The 15,052-nt window shown below is 43.7% G+C and overlaps 1 protein-coding gene across 6 annotated transcripts in view; it reads left to right on the top strand.

The window, feature by feature from the left end:
- The window catches only part of DNMBP (dynamin binding protein), a 132,906-nt gene that overhangs the window by 105,920 nt on the left and 11,934 nt on the right, over positions 1-15,052 (top strand). For all 6 annotated transcript variants that reach the window (XM_055352736.2, XM_031015532.3, XM_055352738.2 and 3 more), the window contains 6 exons: positions 3,999-4,146; positions 5,304-5,321; positions 5,777-5,976; positions 7,669-7,799; positions 9,026-9,130; positions 13,464-13,592. In XM_055352736.2, the coding sequence (XP_055208711.2) occupies positions 3,999-4,146; positions 5,304-5,321; positions 5,777-5,976; positions 7,669-7,799; positions 9,026-9,130; positions 13,464-13,592 (731 nt within the window). The remainder of the gene's footprint in view (positions 1-3,998; positions 4,147-5,303; positions 5,322-5,776; positions 5,977-7,668; positions 7,800-9,025; positions 9,131-13,463; positions 13,593-15,052) is intronic.

Here is a 15,052-nt window from a genome sequence, read left to right as displayed (position 1 = left end):
CCGGGCGTGTTGGCTCACACCAGTAATCCCAACACTCTGGGAGGCCGAGGCAAGGCGGGCAGATCATGTGAGCCCAGGAGTTCTGGACCAGCCTGGGCAACATGGGAAAACCCCGTCTCTACAGAAAAAAAAAAAAAAATCCATTCTATTTCATCAAAACAGTGCTGACTGTGACCCATTAAGTATATTTCATGACCCAGAGTTTGAAAGAGATTATAGGTGTAGCTTTGCTAGTTTGTAATTGATGTAGAATAGTGACCATCAGGGAAGTTGAAGAACGGCGAATTGAATGTAATTCAATCTGGATGGTGAAGATTCTAAGAATGCAACTAGGGAAAGGGCTGCAAAAAGAAGGCGGCAGACTAATGTAGAATGGTGAAACCAGATGAAGACATGGGTGGCTTTAGGAATTCCAAAGTGGCCGTGAAGACCAGGCGCGGTGGCCCACGCCTGTAATCCCAGCACTTTGGGAGGCCAAGGTGGGTGGATTGCTGAGCTCAGGAGTTCGAGACCAGCCTGACCAACGAAGTGAAACACCATCCCTACAAAAAATACAAAAATTAGCCAGGTATGGTGGGGCACACTTGTAGTTCCAGCTATTTGGGGGGCTGAGGGCAGAGAATTGCTTGAGCTTAGGAGGTCAAGGCTGCAGTGAGCTGGTTCATGACAGTGCACTCCAATCTGGGTGACAGAGCAAGGCCCCATGTCTTAAAAAAAAAAAAAAACAAAAAAAAAGTGGCCGTGAAGATGAAAAAGGAGCCAGCCCCACCCCCACTGTTGTGACTGGTAGGTTGCAGGAGCAGACAGAAGGGAAGCTTCTGGCCAGGTGCAGTGGCTCATGCCTGTAATTTCAGTAGTTTGGGAGGCCAAGGCGGGAGGATTGCTTGAGGCCAGGAGTTCAAGCCCAGCCTAGGCAACATAGTGAGACCTCGTTTCTACAAAAAAAAAAAAAAATTACCCAGGTGTGGTAGCACATACCTGTAGTCCCAGGTACTTGAGAGGCTGAGGCAGGAGGATTGCTTGAGCCCAGGTGTTGGAGGCTACAGTGGGCAATGGTCACAACACTGCACTCCACTCTAGGATATGGAGTGAGACCTTGTCTCAAAACAATTTTTTTTTTTTAAGACAGAATCTTGCTCTGTGCCCAGGCTGGAGTGCAGTGGCATGACCTCTGCTCACTACAACCTCTGCATCCTGGGTTCAAACGATTCTTCTGCCTCAGCCTCCCGAGTAGCTGGGATTACAGGCGCCTGCCACCATGCCTGGCTAATTTTTGTATTTTTAGTAGAGACGGGGTTTTGCCATGTTGGCCAGGCTGGTCTCGAACTCCTGACCTCAGGGGATCTGCCCACCTTGGCCTCCCAAATTGCTGGGATTACAGGCTTGAGCCACTACGTCCGGCCAACAATTTTTTTTTTTTTTTTTAAAGGGAGGCAGCCGGGTGCGGTGTTTCACACCAGTAATCCCAGCACTTTGGGAGGCTGAGACGGGCGGATCACCTGAGATCAGGAGTTTGAGACCATCCTGGCCAACATGGTGTAACCCTGTCTCTACTAAAAATACAAAAATGAGCCAGGCGTGGTGGCGCATGCCTGTGATCCCAGCTACTCAGGAGACTGAGGCAGGAGAATCACTTGAACTCAGGAGGCAGAGGTTGCAGTGAGCTGAGATCATGCCACTGCACTCCAGCCTGGGTGACACAGCGAGACTCCATCTCAAAAAAAAAAAAAAAAAAAAAAAAGAAGGGAGGCTTCCAGTGAGAAAGGGCAGTGTGAGGTGATATGAAAAAAATTAAGTTTCTCTTACAGAAAGGAGTTATACATTAAGGAAAATAATTTAAATAGAAACTTTTTAGGCCAGGCATGGTGACTCACGCCCGTTATCCCAGCACTTTGGAAGGGCTGAGGCAGGTGGATCACTTGAGCCCAAGAGTTTGTGACCAGCCTGACCAACGTGCCGAAACCCCATCTACCAAAAAATGCAAAAATTAGCAGGCGTGGTGGTGTCCCAGCTACTCAGGAGGCTGAGGTGGGAGGATCACTTGAGCCCAGGAGGTGGCGGGTGCAGTGAGCCAAGATTGTGCCACTGCACTCCAGCCTGGGCAACCCAGGAGACCCTGTCTTAAAAAAGGAAAAAAAAAAGGTTCTGCACAAGAACAGGGACTTCCATGGGACACAACAGTGAGAGAACAGAGGTGACTCCACAGAAGCAGCGATAGGCTCCCTGAGGGAGGGGTCGTGCCTGGACAGCTGGTAGGGATGGTTGGTTGTAGGGAAGCAGTAAATAGTATCATATTGGAGGGAGGAGAACAAGGATGAGAGCTCTTTTTCGTGGAACGTGGAGCTGAAGAAGGGAGCACCAAATACACTGAGAGGAGGAAAGAAGGGCAAGAGGAAGAGTCCTCATAGTAAGCCAGGGACCCGCACGTTCAGGCCACAGCTCTGAAGGCAATTGTTCTGTGGAATTTTGCTTAGGAACTGTTCTTATGCCTAACTGACTCTAGATGAGGGGTCTGGGGATAGGGAAAAAAATGACATCTTTATTTTTTTACTAGTTTTTAACTGAAATATAGCATTTATTTAAAGTATGAATGTAGGGAATAAGTCACATAGTAGTAGCTGTGACTTTGTCACCAACAGAAGTCACATGTTTCTGTCAGATTAGGTCGTTGCAAATGTCTTGAAATTTCAGTAACCCTCAACCAGAGGCAGCCAGTGTTACCAGTGTGTGTCACTCCTCAAGCTGTGACAGTATGGGGATTGTTAGACTCAGTGCTACATTTGGTTATTTAATACCTTATAAAGAAGTACATATGGCTGGGGCTCACACCTGTAATCCCAGCACTTTGGGAGGCCCAGGCAGGTGGATTGCTTGAGCCCAGGAGTTTGAGACCAGCCTGGACAACATGGCAAAACACTGTCTCTACTAAAATTACAAAAATTAACCAGGTATGGCAGCGCACATCTGTAGTCCCAGCTGCTCAGGAGGCAGAGGTGGGAGGATCACTTGAGCCTGGGAGGTAGAGGTTGCAGTGAGCCAAGATCGTACCACTGCAGTAGAGCCTGGGCAACAGAGTGAGACCCTGCCTCAAAAAAACTACAGAAGTATATAGGTTACTATATCATAAGTTGGGGATTTATCATTATAGGTATTTTAATGTAATATACTTTATCCAGTCTTATTTATGCACAAAAATGTTAGAAACTGCTGCTGTAGAAGAACTCTGTCTCTACTAAAAATACAAAAATTAGCTGGGTATGGTGGTGTGTACCTGTAATCCCAGCTACTTGGGAGGTTGAGGCAGAAGACTCACTTGAACCAGGGAAGCGGATGTTGCAGTGAGCCGAGATGTGCCCCTGCACTCCAGCCCGGGCGACAAGAGACTCCGTCTCAGGAAAAAAAAATAAATGAGGGGGTCCTCCTTATGGGGTTCTCATTACATCCCTACATGGAGAATGCTCTCAGATGCCTGACTTGGCTCGACTGCAAAGGGACTGGAGGCTCTGTTTCAGAGGCCAGTCACGTGTGTGTGTGTGTGTGTGTGTGTGTGTGTGTGTGTGTGTTCTAAAACAAATACATGAGCCTGGGCAACATGGCGAAACCCCCTCTCTACCAAAAATACAAAAAATTAGCTGGGCATGGTGGCATGCACACGTGGTCCCAGCTACTAGGGACTGACCCGAGTCTGGGAGGTCGAGTCTGCAGTGGGCTGAGATTGTGCCACTGCACTCCAGCCTGGGTGACAGAGACCCTGTCTCAAAAAAAAATAAAATGAATACATACATATATGGATGACATGGCTTTCTAAATTTTCCTTTAAATGATTACAACTTTAAGCTGTTAGATGGAAGTTTCTTACTATTTGATGGATAGTCTTAGTATCATTTCTTGTAATAGGTAGGATTTAGCTGGTACTAAAGTTTGGCTGTGTACCTTACATTTAGTATACTGAGAAGAAAGTTTACTAAAAACACTATATGTTTGTGTGTATTCCAAAGGACCTGTGTTTCTTGGTCACCGGGATGAGCTTGAGGGAACATACAAGATTTACTGCCAGAATCATGATGAGGCCATTGCGCTGCTTGAAATCTACGAGAAGGATGAGAAGATCCAGAAGCATCTTCAGGACTCCTTGGCAGATCTGAAGTAGGAGTTTTGACCACTTAACTTCCATTACAGCTCTTTAGTTCTCTAAGTTATACCTGTGTATATGTCTGGACTTGATGATGACATCTTGTTTTAAACATAAGATATCCATGATATATATCATTTAAGTGGTTTCCTGATTGTATTTTTGTCCATGTGAATAAGTTTTATCTGTATAGAGTATTAGGTTAGCGTTATCAGGTTAAAAAGCAGCCAGGAGAGGATGGTTTGGGCCAAATAAACAAGAACATAGGTGAGAAGACTAAATACAGGGGTTTTTTTTTGAGACAGAGTCTCACTCTCACCCAGGCCAGAGTGCAGTGGTGTAATCTCAGCTCATTGCCCAGGTCAGCATGCAGTGGCACAATCTTAGCTCACTGCAACCTCTGCCTCCCGGGTTCAAGCGATTCTCCCGCCTTAGGCTCCCAAGTAGCTGGAATTACAGGCACACACCACCATACCTGGCTAATTTTTGTATTTTTAGTGGAGATGGGGTTTCACCGTGTTGGCCACCCTGGTCTCAAACTCCTGACCTCAAGTGATCCGCCTGCCTCGGCCTCCCAAAGTGCTGGGATTATAGGTGTGAGCCACCATGCCCAGCTAAGGTATTCTAGACATCAGGTGAGATTGTCCTGGTCTTAGGGAAGCAAGGTATAAAGATATAATATATGGATAAGTAGAGTAGATCAAAGAGAAGTTAGGGGCTTTTTTTTTTTTTTATTTTTTGGAGAGAGAGAGTCTCACTCTGTTATCCAGGCTGGAATGCAGTGGTGCTCTCAGCTCACTGCAACCTCCACCTCCCGGGTTCAAGCGATCCCCTGCCTCAGCCCCCCAGTAGCTGGGATTACAGGCACGTGCCACCATGCCTAGCTAATTTTTATGTTTTTAGTGTAGACGGGGTTTCACCAGGTTGGCCAGGCAGGTCTTGAACTCCTGACCTCAGGTGATCCACCCGCCTCGGCCTCCCAAAGTGCTGGGATTACAGGCATGAGCCACCATGCCTGGCCGGGGCTAACATTTTTTAGTAGACTAAATATGTTACCATAAACATTCATAATTTTTTGTCCCACATGATTTATGTTCTGAGAAGAATGTGAAACTCAAGATTCTCTCTCTAATAAACTGTCTCTTTTCTTTTCATGCCCACTGCCTTGCAGGAGCCTATACAACGAGTGGTAAGTTCCATTGCTGCTTGATGTATGCGCTCATTTCTTCTGTGGATTTTTCCTAACTAACTCTTAAACAACTGTATTTTCTTCCTTTATAGACAAACCTAGAAGTAGACTCACCTTGCTGGGTTTTCTTTCGTAGCACTTATCCCCAAGGGAACACTTTACTTATCTGTTTATTGCCTATCTTCTCCTACCAGGGCAGGGACTTTTGGGGTCACTATTAAATCCCCAGCACCTAGAACAGTACCTGGTGTTTATTAGATGAATACATGTTGAATGACTGAAATTGGAAAGTAGGGTAAAAGAGTAGAGAGCAATATTTAGGAACAAATCCTGCCCATAGGCGTACATTATTATTATGTTAAAAAAATTTTTTTTAAGATGGGGTCTCACGATGTTCCCAGGCTGGGCGCTATATTATTGATAGCTTACTAAAGTCTTTTTTCCTTCTCTTACAGGGGATGCACAAATTATATTAACCTGGGCTCCTTCCTCATCAAACCAGTACAGAGAGTAATGCGTTACCCGCTGTTGCTAATGGAGTTGCTGAATTCCACCCCAGAATCCCACCCAGATAAAGTGCCTTTAACCAATGCAGTCCTTGCGGTCAAGGAAATCAACGTTAACATTAATGAATATAAACGGCGAAAGGACCTGGGTAAGAACAGCATAATTGCTGAAAAGGAGGTGTGCCCTTTGAGAATGCTTTTCTTCTCAAAACAATTCATTACTTCGCTAGAGTTGGACAAGGCAGGTGGTAGGTATAATAGGGCTGTGATGAAGAAATGGTAGAATTTGGGGCAAATATGATATTTTATTATTATTTTTTTTGAGACAGTCTTGCTCTGTCCCCCAGGCTGGAGTGCAGTGGTGCTATCTCAGCTCACTGCAACCTCCACCTCCCATGTTCAAGCAATTCTCCCGCTTCAGCCTCCCAAGTAGCTGGAATTACAGGCATGTGGCACCATGCCCAGCTAATTTTTGTATTTTTAATAGAGACAAGGTTTCACCATGTTGGCCAAGCTGGTCTGGAACTCTCAGCCTCCCAAAGTGCTGTGATTACAGGCGTGAGCCACTGCACCCGGCCCAAAATGTGGTATTTATTAAAGGCAGAAGTAACGATAAAAAGCACAAGTATGGTATATTGGAAATAAGGCATCTGTAATAAAATATATAGCAATAAGAGCCTTTCTCAAGAGATATGAAGACAGTGGAGACTAGGTGATGGGAAGTTTTATTCGAGCACGGGCAGTTTCCTCCTCACCTCATTTATGGAGCTCCTCTGGAGTCCATGCATAGACTTGTTTTTTCTAAGTGTCTAACTGGATGTCTTACTACCTCTACTAAATCTAGGACTTCTTGTCTTTTAGAAAACCCCAAACTGCTCACCTTTCTTGTCCTGTCTTCACTGCCCATGCCCAGTGACCTCTCTGGGTTGAGTCCCTCACTTCCCCTCCTAAAACAGTCAGTTGCCCACCCACCCACTCCTTCTTCATAACACTGAATGCACTCATCACGTCTCTTGAGGCCCTAACTTGAGCATTCAGTGAGTATATATAGCACAGTGACTGTGCTGAGCTCATTTATTATTCATATCCTCAAGATATAATACAGTGTAACCTTTTTGTCTTTCCATTCTTCTCCACACTTTAAAGTTATCTAAAATCATTTCTCTGCCTTCTACTTCAACTGTGTCACCCTCATTAGGATGGGATGTTGACTGTGGCTTCTAAAGCTCTCTGGTCATCCAGCCCTTTCCCTTGGTTCAAATCTCCTAATGCGATGTAGTCTCCCACTTCTACAACCAGGTATACCTTTTTGCTGCCTCCCAGTCTTCCCCTTGCCACCCTTCTACTTTTATCTCTACACTTTTCTGTAGGTTGTGCCTAATGTTTAACATGGTAATTAAATTACTGCTGTATAGCATTTTACTATGGGAGACGATTGGATATCAATATCTCATTTGTGTATGGCACCATTTAAGATGGCCTTACAAGTATTGCTTTCTGCATTTTATTGAAGAGGAAAATGAGACTCAAGGTAAAATGACTGATTTAATGCCATACCTTAAGTGGCAGACCCAGGCATTGACTTCAGATTTCCTTAAGTTCTTTCCCTTAACACCCTCTGCTGTTTTCCTCCTTGTCTCTGACCCCTCTCCTGGCTGCCCATTGTCTCTCTGCTGTGCTTCAGATATCATGTCTGTCCATAAATCATTATTTGGATTAATATTTTGTTATAAGCTCATTGAAGACAAGGACTAGCTCCCGTTTGGGTGTTCATCTCATTTTATGGCTCATTTTGTAGTATGTCCATGCTGAGGAAAGTGCTTTTCTGACTTACTCCCTAGTCCTCAAGTACCGTAAGGGTGATGAAGATAGCCTTATGGAGAAAATTTCCAAACTGAACATCCACTCCATCATCAAGAAATCGAACCGAGTTAGCAGTCACCTGAAGCATCTCACTGGCTTTGCTCCTCAGGTGAGATCCCCATCCTGGAAGGCTTAGCGCATCTTTGACAGCTTTTCAGGGCTCCGTGAGACAGCCTGCCTGGCGTCAATTGGCGTGGTTCCCTTCCTCAGACGTCCTCTGGTTTTACGAGCTGGTGGAGACAGGGCCCTCCAGCTGCTGGTTACAAAGGCAAATTAGAGGGTCAGATCAGTTGACATGTAATAATTATGGTAGTTTTCACCACCTCTAAGGAGCTTATAATTGATTTGGTGGGACAAAACTATAGTTGTAGACTTACTAAGCTAGCAGGAATTTAAGAGATCACCTAGTTGGATACATGATGTTACAAAGAAGGAAACGTTAAGTGTAAGAGATTGAATGGATTGAAAAACAGTTTATCGGCAATGCTGAAAGTTGACCTGAAGTCTCCAGACATCATTCTGCTATACTATATATATTAAGGTACAATTCATGGAAAATATAAGCCAGAAAATAGTCCATTGCTAGGTTTTGTATTTTGTTCTCCAAATGCTATAGTATTTTAGAAAAACAGTTCAGTGAGAGCAAGAGTCATGTTGACCTGAGCCTTATAGGAAGGGGGCAGGCATGCCACAGGGAGGGAGAAGACCTGCCAGGCAGGAGAACCTCATGAGGAACAGTCCTAGGATCAGCAGACATGGCAGTGCTGGGGTGAAGAGGGCAGCCTGGCCAGAGCAGAGGGCTCGCAAAGAAGGTTTAAAGGAGGGCCTGTGTGTATTTTGGAGGTCTTTTGAAACCACATGCAGGTGTTTAAATCAATTCACTATGATTCAGGAAAACATTAAAGGTTTAAAATTTGAACAAAAGATGTTTTTAAGAAAGCTACTTTTGGCTGGGCGTGGTGGCTCATGCCTATAATCCCAGCACTCTGGGAGGCCAAGGGGGCGTGGATCACCTGAGATCAGGAGTTCGAGACTAGTCTGGCCAACATGGTGCAACCTCATCTCTACTAGTAATACAAAAATTAGCTGGGCGTGGTGGTGCAAGCCTGTAATCTCAGCTATGCGAGAGGCTGAGGCAGGAGAATTGCTTGAATCCAGGAGGTGGAGGTGGAGGTTGCAGTGAGCCAAGATCATGCCATTGCACTCCAACCTGGGCGACAAGAGCAAAACTCTGTCTCCACAAAAAAAAAAAAAAAAAAAAAAGAAAGCTACTTTTGCCAGTAAGATTAAAGGAGTGTCCAAATTTGCTAACAGCACTTGTTTATTTTTGAACAGATTAAAGATGAAGTATTTGAAGAAACAGAAAAAAACTTCCGAATGCAAGAAAGATTGATTAAGTCTTTTATCCGAGACCTGTCTCTCTACCTCCAGCACATCCGGGTGAGCGTCAACATCACTGTAGTTAGATTAACATATGATGTAATTCTGTCCCCTTTCCTGTTCATCAGTCATATTGTTTAATGAATGCTGAGTAATCTGGACTCAAATCACTATTATGCCCCATCATACTTTTTGTTGAGATGCCAATAGGTTATTTAACAGTAGTAGCATTTAGATCAATGTTGTCATATTCATTTCAAAGCAGCCCAACTTTTTCCACCCTCTTTTTGGTCTTCATCACCCTTCATCCCACACACACCTTATTTTTCTTTTACTTATTACAGTTCATTTTGTCAAAACCAGTTTGAAAATCAAATATTGAATGCAAAAGCTAGGAAGCTGTAAACAGGAAATGTAAACAAGAAAGAACAAGCAGTGAATAATGAGTAAGAGAATGTTCCTATGTGGTATGCTTTCTGATCACTTCAGCTCCCAATTTATTAATATTCAGTTGCTATAATAAGGCCTCTAAAGGTATTAGAGCCATAAACAGCTTTGAGATCTAGAGAAGCCAAGGAGATCAGGTGAGCCTAGGTCTTTCCTTGCCTCAAGCAATGCTTCCTCCCTGAGGTCAGAACCAGCACCACCATCCTTTCTATTCTTGTCTCTAATTTCTCTATTGATTTAATATAGGATGCTGTGAGTGTACTGGATACTCCTGTCCCTCTGATCTTTTAGAGACAGAGTCTCTTTCTCTCACCCAGACTGGAGTGCAATAGTACCATCATAGCTCAGTGCAGTCTCCAAGTCCTGGGCTCAAGCAATCCTCCCACCTCAGTGGCTGGGACCACGGGTGCACACCACCACACCTGGCTAATTTTTTTAAGCAGAGATGAGGTCTTACTATGTTGCCCAGGCTGGTCTTAAACTGGCCTCCCGAAGTGCTGGGATTACAGGCATGAGCCACCATGTCCAGCCTGAATATCTAAAAGAATTTCCTTAAAAGGGATCCTTAATTTTTTTTAAAAAAAGTTTTTAAACTGAATAAAATGGTATAAAATTTAAAGGTACCAAAGGGCTAAGTAAAAATAATTATTCCTCCTACCTTGTCACCTTCTATAGAGACAGTCACCATCCATTAAGTTCTTCCCTCCTATCAGAGATTTTGTGTGTGTGTAGGTGGGAGATACACTAGCATCTTGGGTTTCACAATCAAATTTCAGAAGTGATGTTGTAGTCATACACACAGAGGCCCATTGTTCTTTTTTCCTTTGAGACAGAGTCTCACTCTCGCCAGGCTAGAGTGCAGTGGCGAATCTCAGCTCACTGCAACCTCCGCCTCCCGGGTTCAAGTGATTCTCCTGCCTCAGCCTCCCAAGTAGCTGAGGTGTACACCACCACGCCCAGCTAATTTTTGTATTTTTAATAGAAACGGGGTGTCATCATGTTGGCAAGGATGGTCTCGATCTCTTGACTTCATGATCCACCCACCTTGGTCTCCCAAAGTGGTGGAATTACAGGCGTGAGCCACCGCGCCTGGCCTTGGTCCATTGTTGTTTACAATTGCATAGTATATCACTGTGGACAAGTCATAATATATTTAACTAGTCCCCTGTTGGCAGATATTTAAATCGCTTGTAGTTGCAAAAGATTAGAACTAGTCATACAAGGAATATCCTTGTGGATACATCATTTTCTGATCTATGTGAGTCTGTCTGAAGGCCAGTGTACTTCTGAGCCAAATCTTGTGGCAGTATAAATTTTGACAACTACCGTTAAATGTCAGAGATGTTGTAAAGGTGAAAAGTTCCACAAGCAATATCCCTTGCTAACTCAGTGTTATCAAAACCAGTGGGTTTTATCTTTGCCTGCAAGAGAGGTAAAAAATATTTCAATATAGTTTAAATTGTCATTTCTTATATTAGGAATGGAGTTGAGAATATTCTTATATGTCTATATCATTATATTTTTCTGTGACTTACCTATATTCTGGCATCTTTATCAGTTTGTTGATCTCTGTATCTGTTGGAGGAAATAGTCCTTTGTCTGAGATGGTTTGCAGGTGTCCTCCCCCACCTCAGTTTGTTGACTTCTGAGTTTTGCTTAAAGTGTTTTCTCCGCATAAGAGTTTAAACTTGCATTTTATGGCTTCTTAGTTTTGTGTCATATGTAGAAAGGACTTTGCTGTTCCAACATTTAAAAATTCTCATGTTTTACTACTTTTATCATTCCATTTTTTAAGATTTTAAAATCTTTTTTTAAGTTTTAAGATTAAATCATTGCTCTGTCTGGACTTTAGTAAATGAGGTTTGAAGCAGGGATTCAACTTTATTTTTCCAGCTGGTTACCCAGTGGCCTATCATTTATTGAGTAAATAGCCAACTTCCACCCTTGTGTTTTAAAAATGTAACTAGGGCCGGGCACAGTGGCTCATGCCTGTAATCCCAACACTCTGGGAGGCCGAGGTGGGCAGATCAGCTGAGGTCAGGAGTTTGAGACCAACCTGGCCAACATGGTGAAACCCTGTCTCTACTAAAACTACAAAAATTAGCTGGGCATGATGGCTGGCACCTGTAATCCCAGCTACTCAGGAGGCTGAGGCAGGAGAATTGCTTGAAGCGGGGAGGTGGAGGTTGCAGTGAGCTGAGATCATGCCATTGCACTCCAGCCTGGGTGAGAGTAAGACTCCATCTCAAGAAAAATAAAACACACAATATTGGGGCAGCTACTGAGTATGTTTCTTTGTCTTGCTGCTTCATAGGACTTTCCCCTAATATCCGTCTCATGCTGATATCCCTCTGTTGGCCATTTTCTCCCCAGGTTTTCTAAAGCGTGACACTATATACCTGAGCCCTCAGCCCTTAAAAGGCTCACCTCCATAGCAGTGACTGATACATTTTGGGTTGGGATATATGTAACGTTGAAAACCATCTGATGGAAGTATCAATTTAGTTCTGACTGCTGACAGAAATTGAGAGAAAATGTTGAACAGTTTTGTCATGCCACAAAATGAAAAGCCTGCCCAATAATAAAATTAGATTGACTAACAGCGAGAAAACCAGCAAGAACATAAGCTGAGGGCCATTGGCTGGATAATTTGGTATCTACATTGGCATATGGGCTGATATTTGGGGACTTTAAAACATTCCTTTAAAAGAAAACAAGAGGACATCACTTTTCACATTAGCTCTCCCACTCAAGAGGAATTAGCAACATTCCCTGGGTTATCTTACTGATGAAGCCCTGGCTTTATATATACAGATAATATTTAAAGACAAAAGGTCTAAAAATGTTATAAAAATAAAGCTTCAAACCAATGTATGAGGCACTGATGGTTTTGCTTAGGGACTTTGCTTAGGAATGGGAAACCAGGTTGTGATGATCAGTAGCACGGCAGGGCAGTTGTCTTTGAGACAGTGACAGCATGAACCAAGACTTGAGGAAGGAGAGGTGACTGGTCATTATCCTAATCCTATAGGAATCATCTTGGTTCTAATTTGATAATTTACTTTTTGGTAAATTAAGAATCCCTATTAGGGACATAGGGGAATGCCAAAGAGATGATAAAAGCCCTCAACACTTTTTTAAGAATTAAAAGTCTTAGACTTTTCTCTGTTTGCCCTTGAAATAGACTAATGGAGTATTTAGTTTGTTTGGGTTACAGCCCAGCATTGTAGAGATGGGGTCTCACCATGCTGGCCAGGCTGGTCTCGAAAGAAAGCCTGGAAAACCAACCTGGAGTTCAAACTCAGTCACTGTCAGGAGGAGTTGACTATGTGATAGTGGAGTCAGCAAACAAAACAGACAAAAGTCTCTACCTTTGTGAAACTTGCACTTTTACCAGGAGGGTGGGTGAGGGAGACCACGACAATAAGCAAGCATTAATCATGTGAGAGGGTATTTTTTTGCAAAGACAAAAAAAGGAAGCAGCACAGCAGGAGCTATTGGGAGTGCCAGGGTCGGATGGGAAACCAGGTTGTGAGGATCAGTAACGTGGCAGGACAGTTGTCTTTGAGATGGTGACAGCATGAACCAAGACTTGAGGAAGGAGAGGTGACTGGTCATTATCCTAATCCTATAGGAATCATCTTGGTTCTAATTTGATAATTTACTTTTTGGTAAATTAAGAAACCCTATTAGGGACATAGGGGAATGCTAAAGAGATGATAAAAGCCCTCAACAATTTTTTTAAGAATTAGGTCTTAGACTTTTCTCTGTGCCCCGTAAGTCATAGTTTATGAAAATATGCTTATTTCAAAGCTAAAATACCAGACTAGTGAGAAAATTTCAAATTATGGAACTCATTTTTCCAAGACTGCTATTCAGGGTGATGTATGATAAAAGCTGGAAAGTTCTGTCTGTTCTGACTTGTGTCTGTCCTAACTGGCTCCAGGAGTCCGCATGTGTGAAAGTGGTGGCTGCTGTGAGCATGTGGGATGTGTGCATGGAGAGAGGACACCGGGACCTGGAGCAGTTTGAGAGGGTGCATCGCTACATCAGTGACCAGCTCTTCACAAACTTTGTAAGTAACTTTTTCTTCAAAAGTTGGCCCCTTCCCAGGGTCATCTCAAATACATCAGCTCATGCAAGTCAGTTCCACGGACAGAGGCCCTGGGCATCAGGCATATTAGTCATCCTTTAGCTATATTCATATTGGGGTTTGATATTCACAACATGACTTTCAATTAGTTAAACGGAGATGTAGGACCTGTGTCTGTACAAACAGGTTTTTTAAAAAATAGCTTGTGATTAATTTAGTTTCAGAGGACAAAGGAAAACTAGGCAATGAACTCTGATCAAATAAAAGCAACTATAGGAATAATAACTTGAAGAGGGTCCAGGCACAGTGGCTCATGCCTGTAATCCTAGCACTTTGAGAGGCAGAGGCAGGCAGATCCCTTGAGGTCAGGAGTTCAAGACCAGCCTGGCCAAGGTGGTGAAACCCTGCTGCTACTAAAAATACAAAAATTAGCAGGGCATGGTGGTGGGCACCTGTAATCCCAGGTACTCAGGAGGCCGAGGCTGGAGAATAGCTTGAACCCAGGAGGAGGAGGTTGCAATGAACCAAGATAGCACCACTGTACTCCAGCCTGGGCAACAGAGCAAGACTCTGCCTCAAAAAAAAAAAAAAAAAAAAAAACCTTGAAGACAAATATTTAGGAATATAGTTAATATGTTACCAAAGAGATTTGAGATGGTAAAAACTACTTTAAGTCCGGGCACGGTGGCTCACGCCTCTAATCCCAGCATTTTGGGAGGCCGAGGTGGGCGGATCACCTGAGGTTGGGAGTTGAGACCAGCCTGACCAACATGGAGAAACCCCGTCTCTACTAAAAATACAAAATTAGCCAGGTGTGGTGGCGCACACCTGTAATCCCAGCTACTCGGGAGGCTGAGGCAGGAGAATTGCTTGAACCTGGAAGGTGGAGGTCATGGTGAGCCGAGATCATGCCATTGTACTCCAGCCTGGGCAACAAGAGCGAAACTCTGTCTCAAGAAAAAAATTACTTGAAGTACTGAAGACCAAATTTCTTGAGAAATTCTAAATCCATGTATATGGGATTGTTTAATCCCTTGTAGAAAAAACTGGATGGGGTTTGATAGTTTTGTAGGGATCTATAAGTGGCCTGAGGGTGAAAAAGACATGCCCACCTGGGGAGCTGACAGATGTTCTAATTGTACCTTATTTTTAATAAGATGCTACTGAGTACTACTAAGTACCTGTTTATGTTCTTTATGTATTCATTGCCTTACCCTTAATGTCTGTGTGTTAGAAAGAATTAAAGAGAAAAATTTATTATTTTTGTTTTGAGATGGAGTCTCACTCTGTCACCCAGGCTGGAGTGCAGTGGCACAATCTCGGCTCACTGCAACCTCTGCCTCCCAGGTTCAAGCCTCTGCCTCCCAGGTTCAAGCGATTCTCCTGCCTCAGCCGCCCAAGGAGCTGGGACTACAGGCATGCACCACCATACCTGCCTAATT

The sequence above is a fragment of the Gorilla gorilla genome, chromosome 8 (assembly GCF_029281585.2).
Source record: "Gorilla gorilla gorilla isolate KB3781 chromosome 8, NHGRI_mGorGor1-v2.1_pri, whole genome shotgun sequence".
In the NCBI taxonomy this organism is placed as follows: Eukaryota; Metazoa; Chordata; class Mammalia; order Primates; family Hominidae; genus Gorilla; species Gorilla gorilla.
The sequence above is the reverse complement of the archived record's forward strand: the minus strand, read 5'-3'. Positions and strand labels throughout refer to the sequence as shown.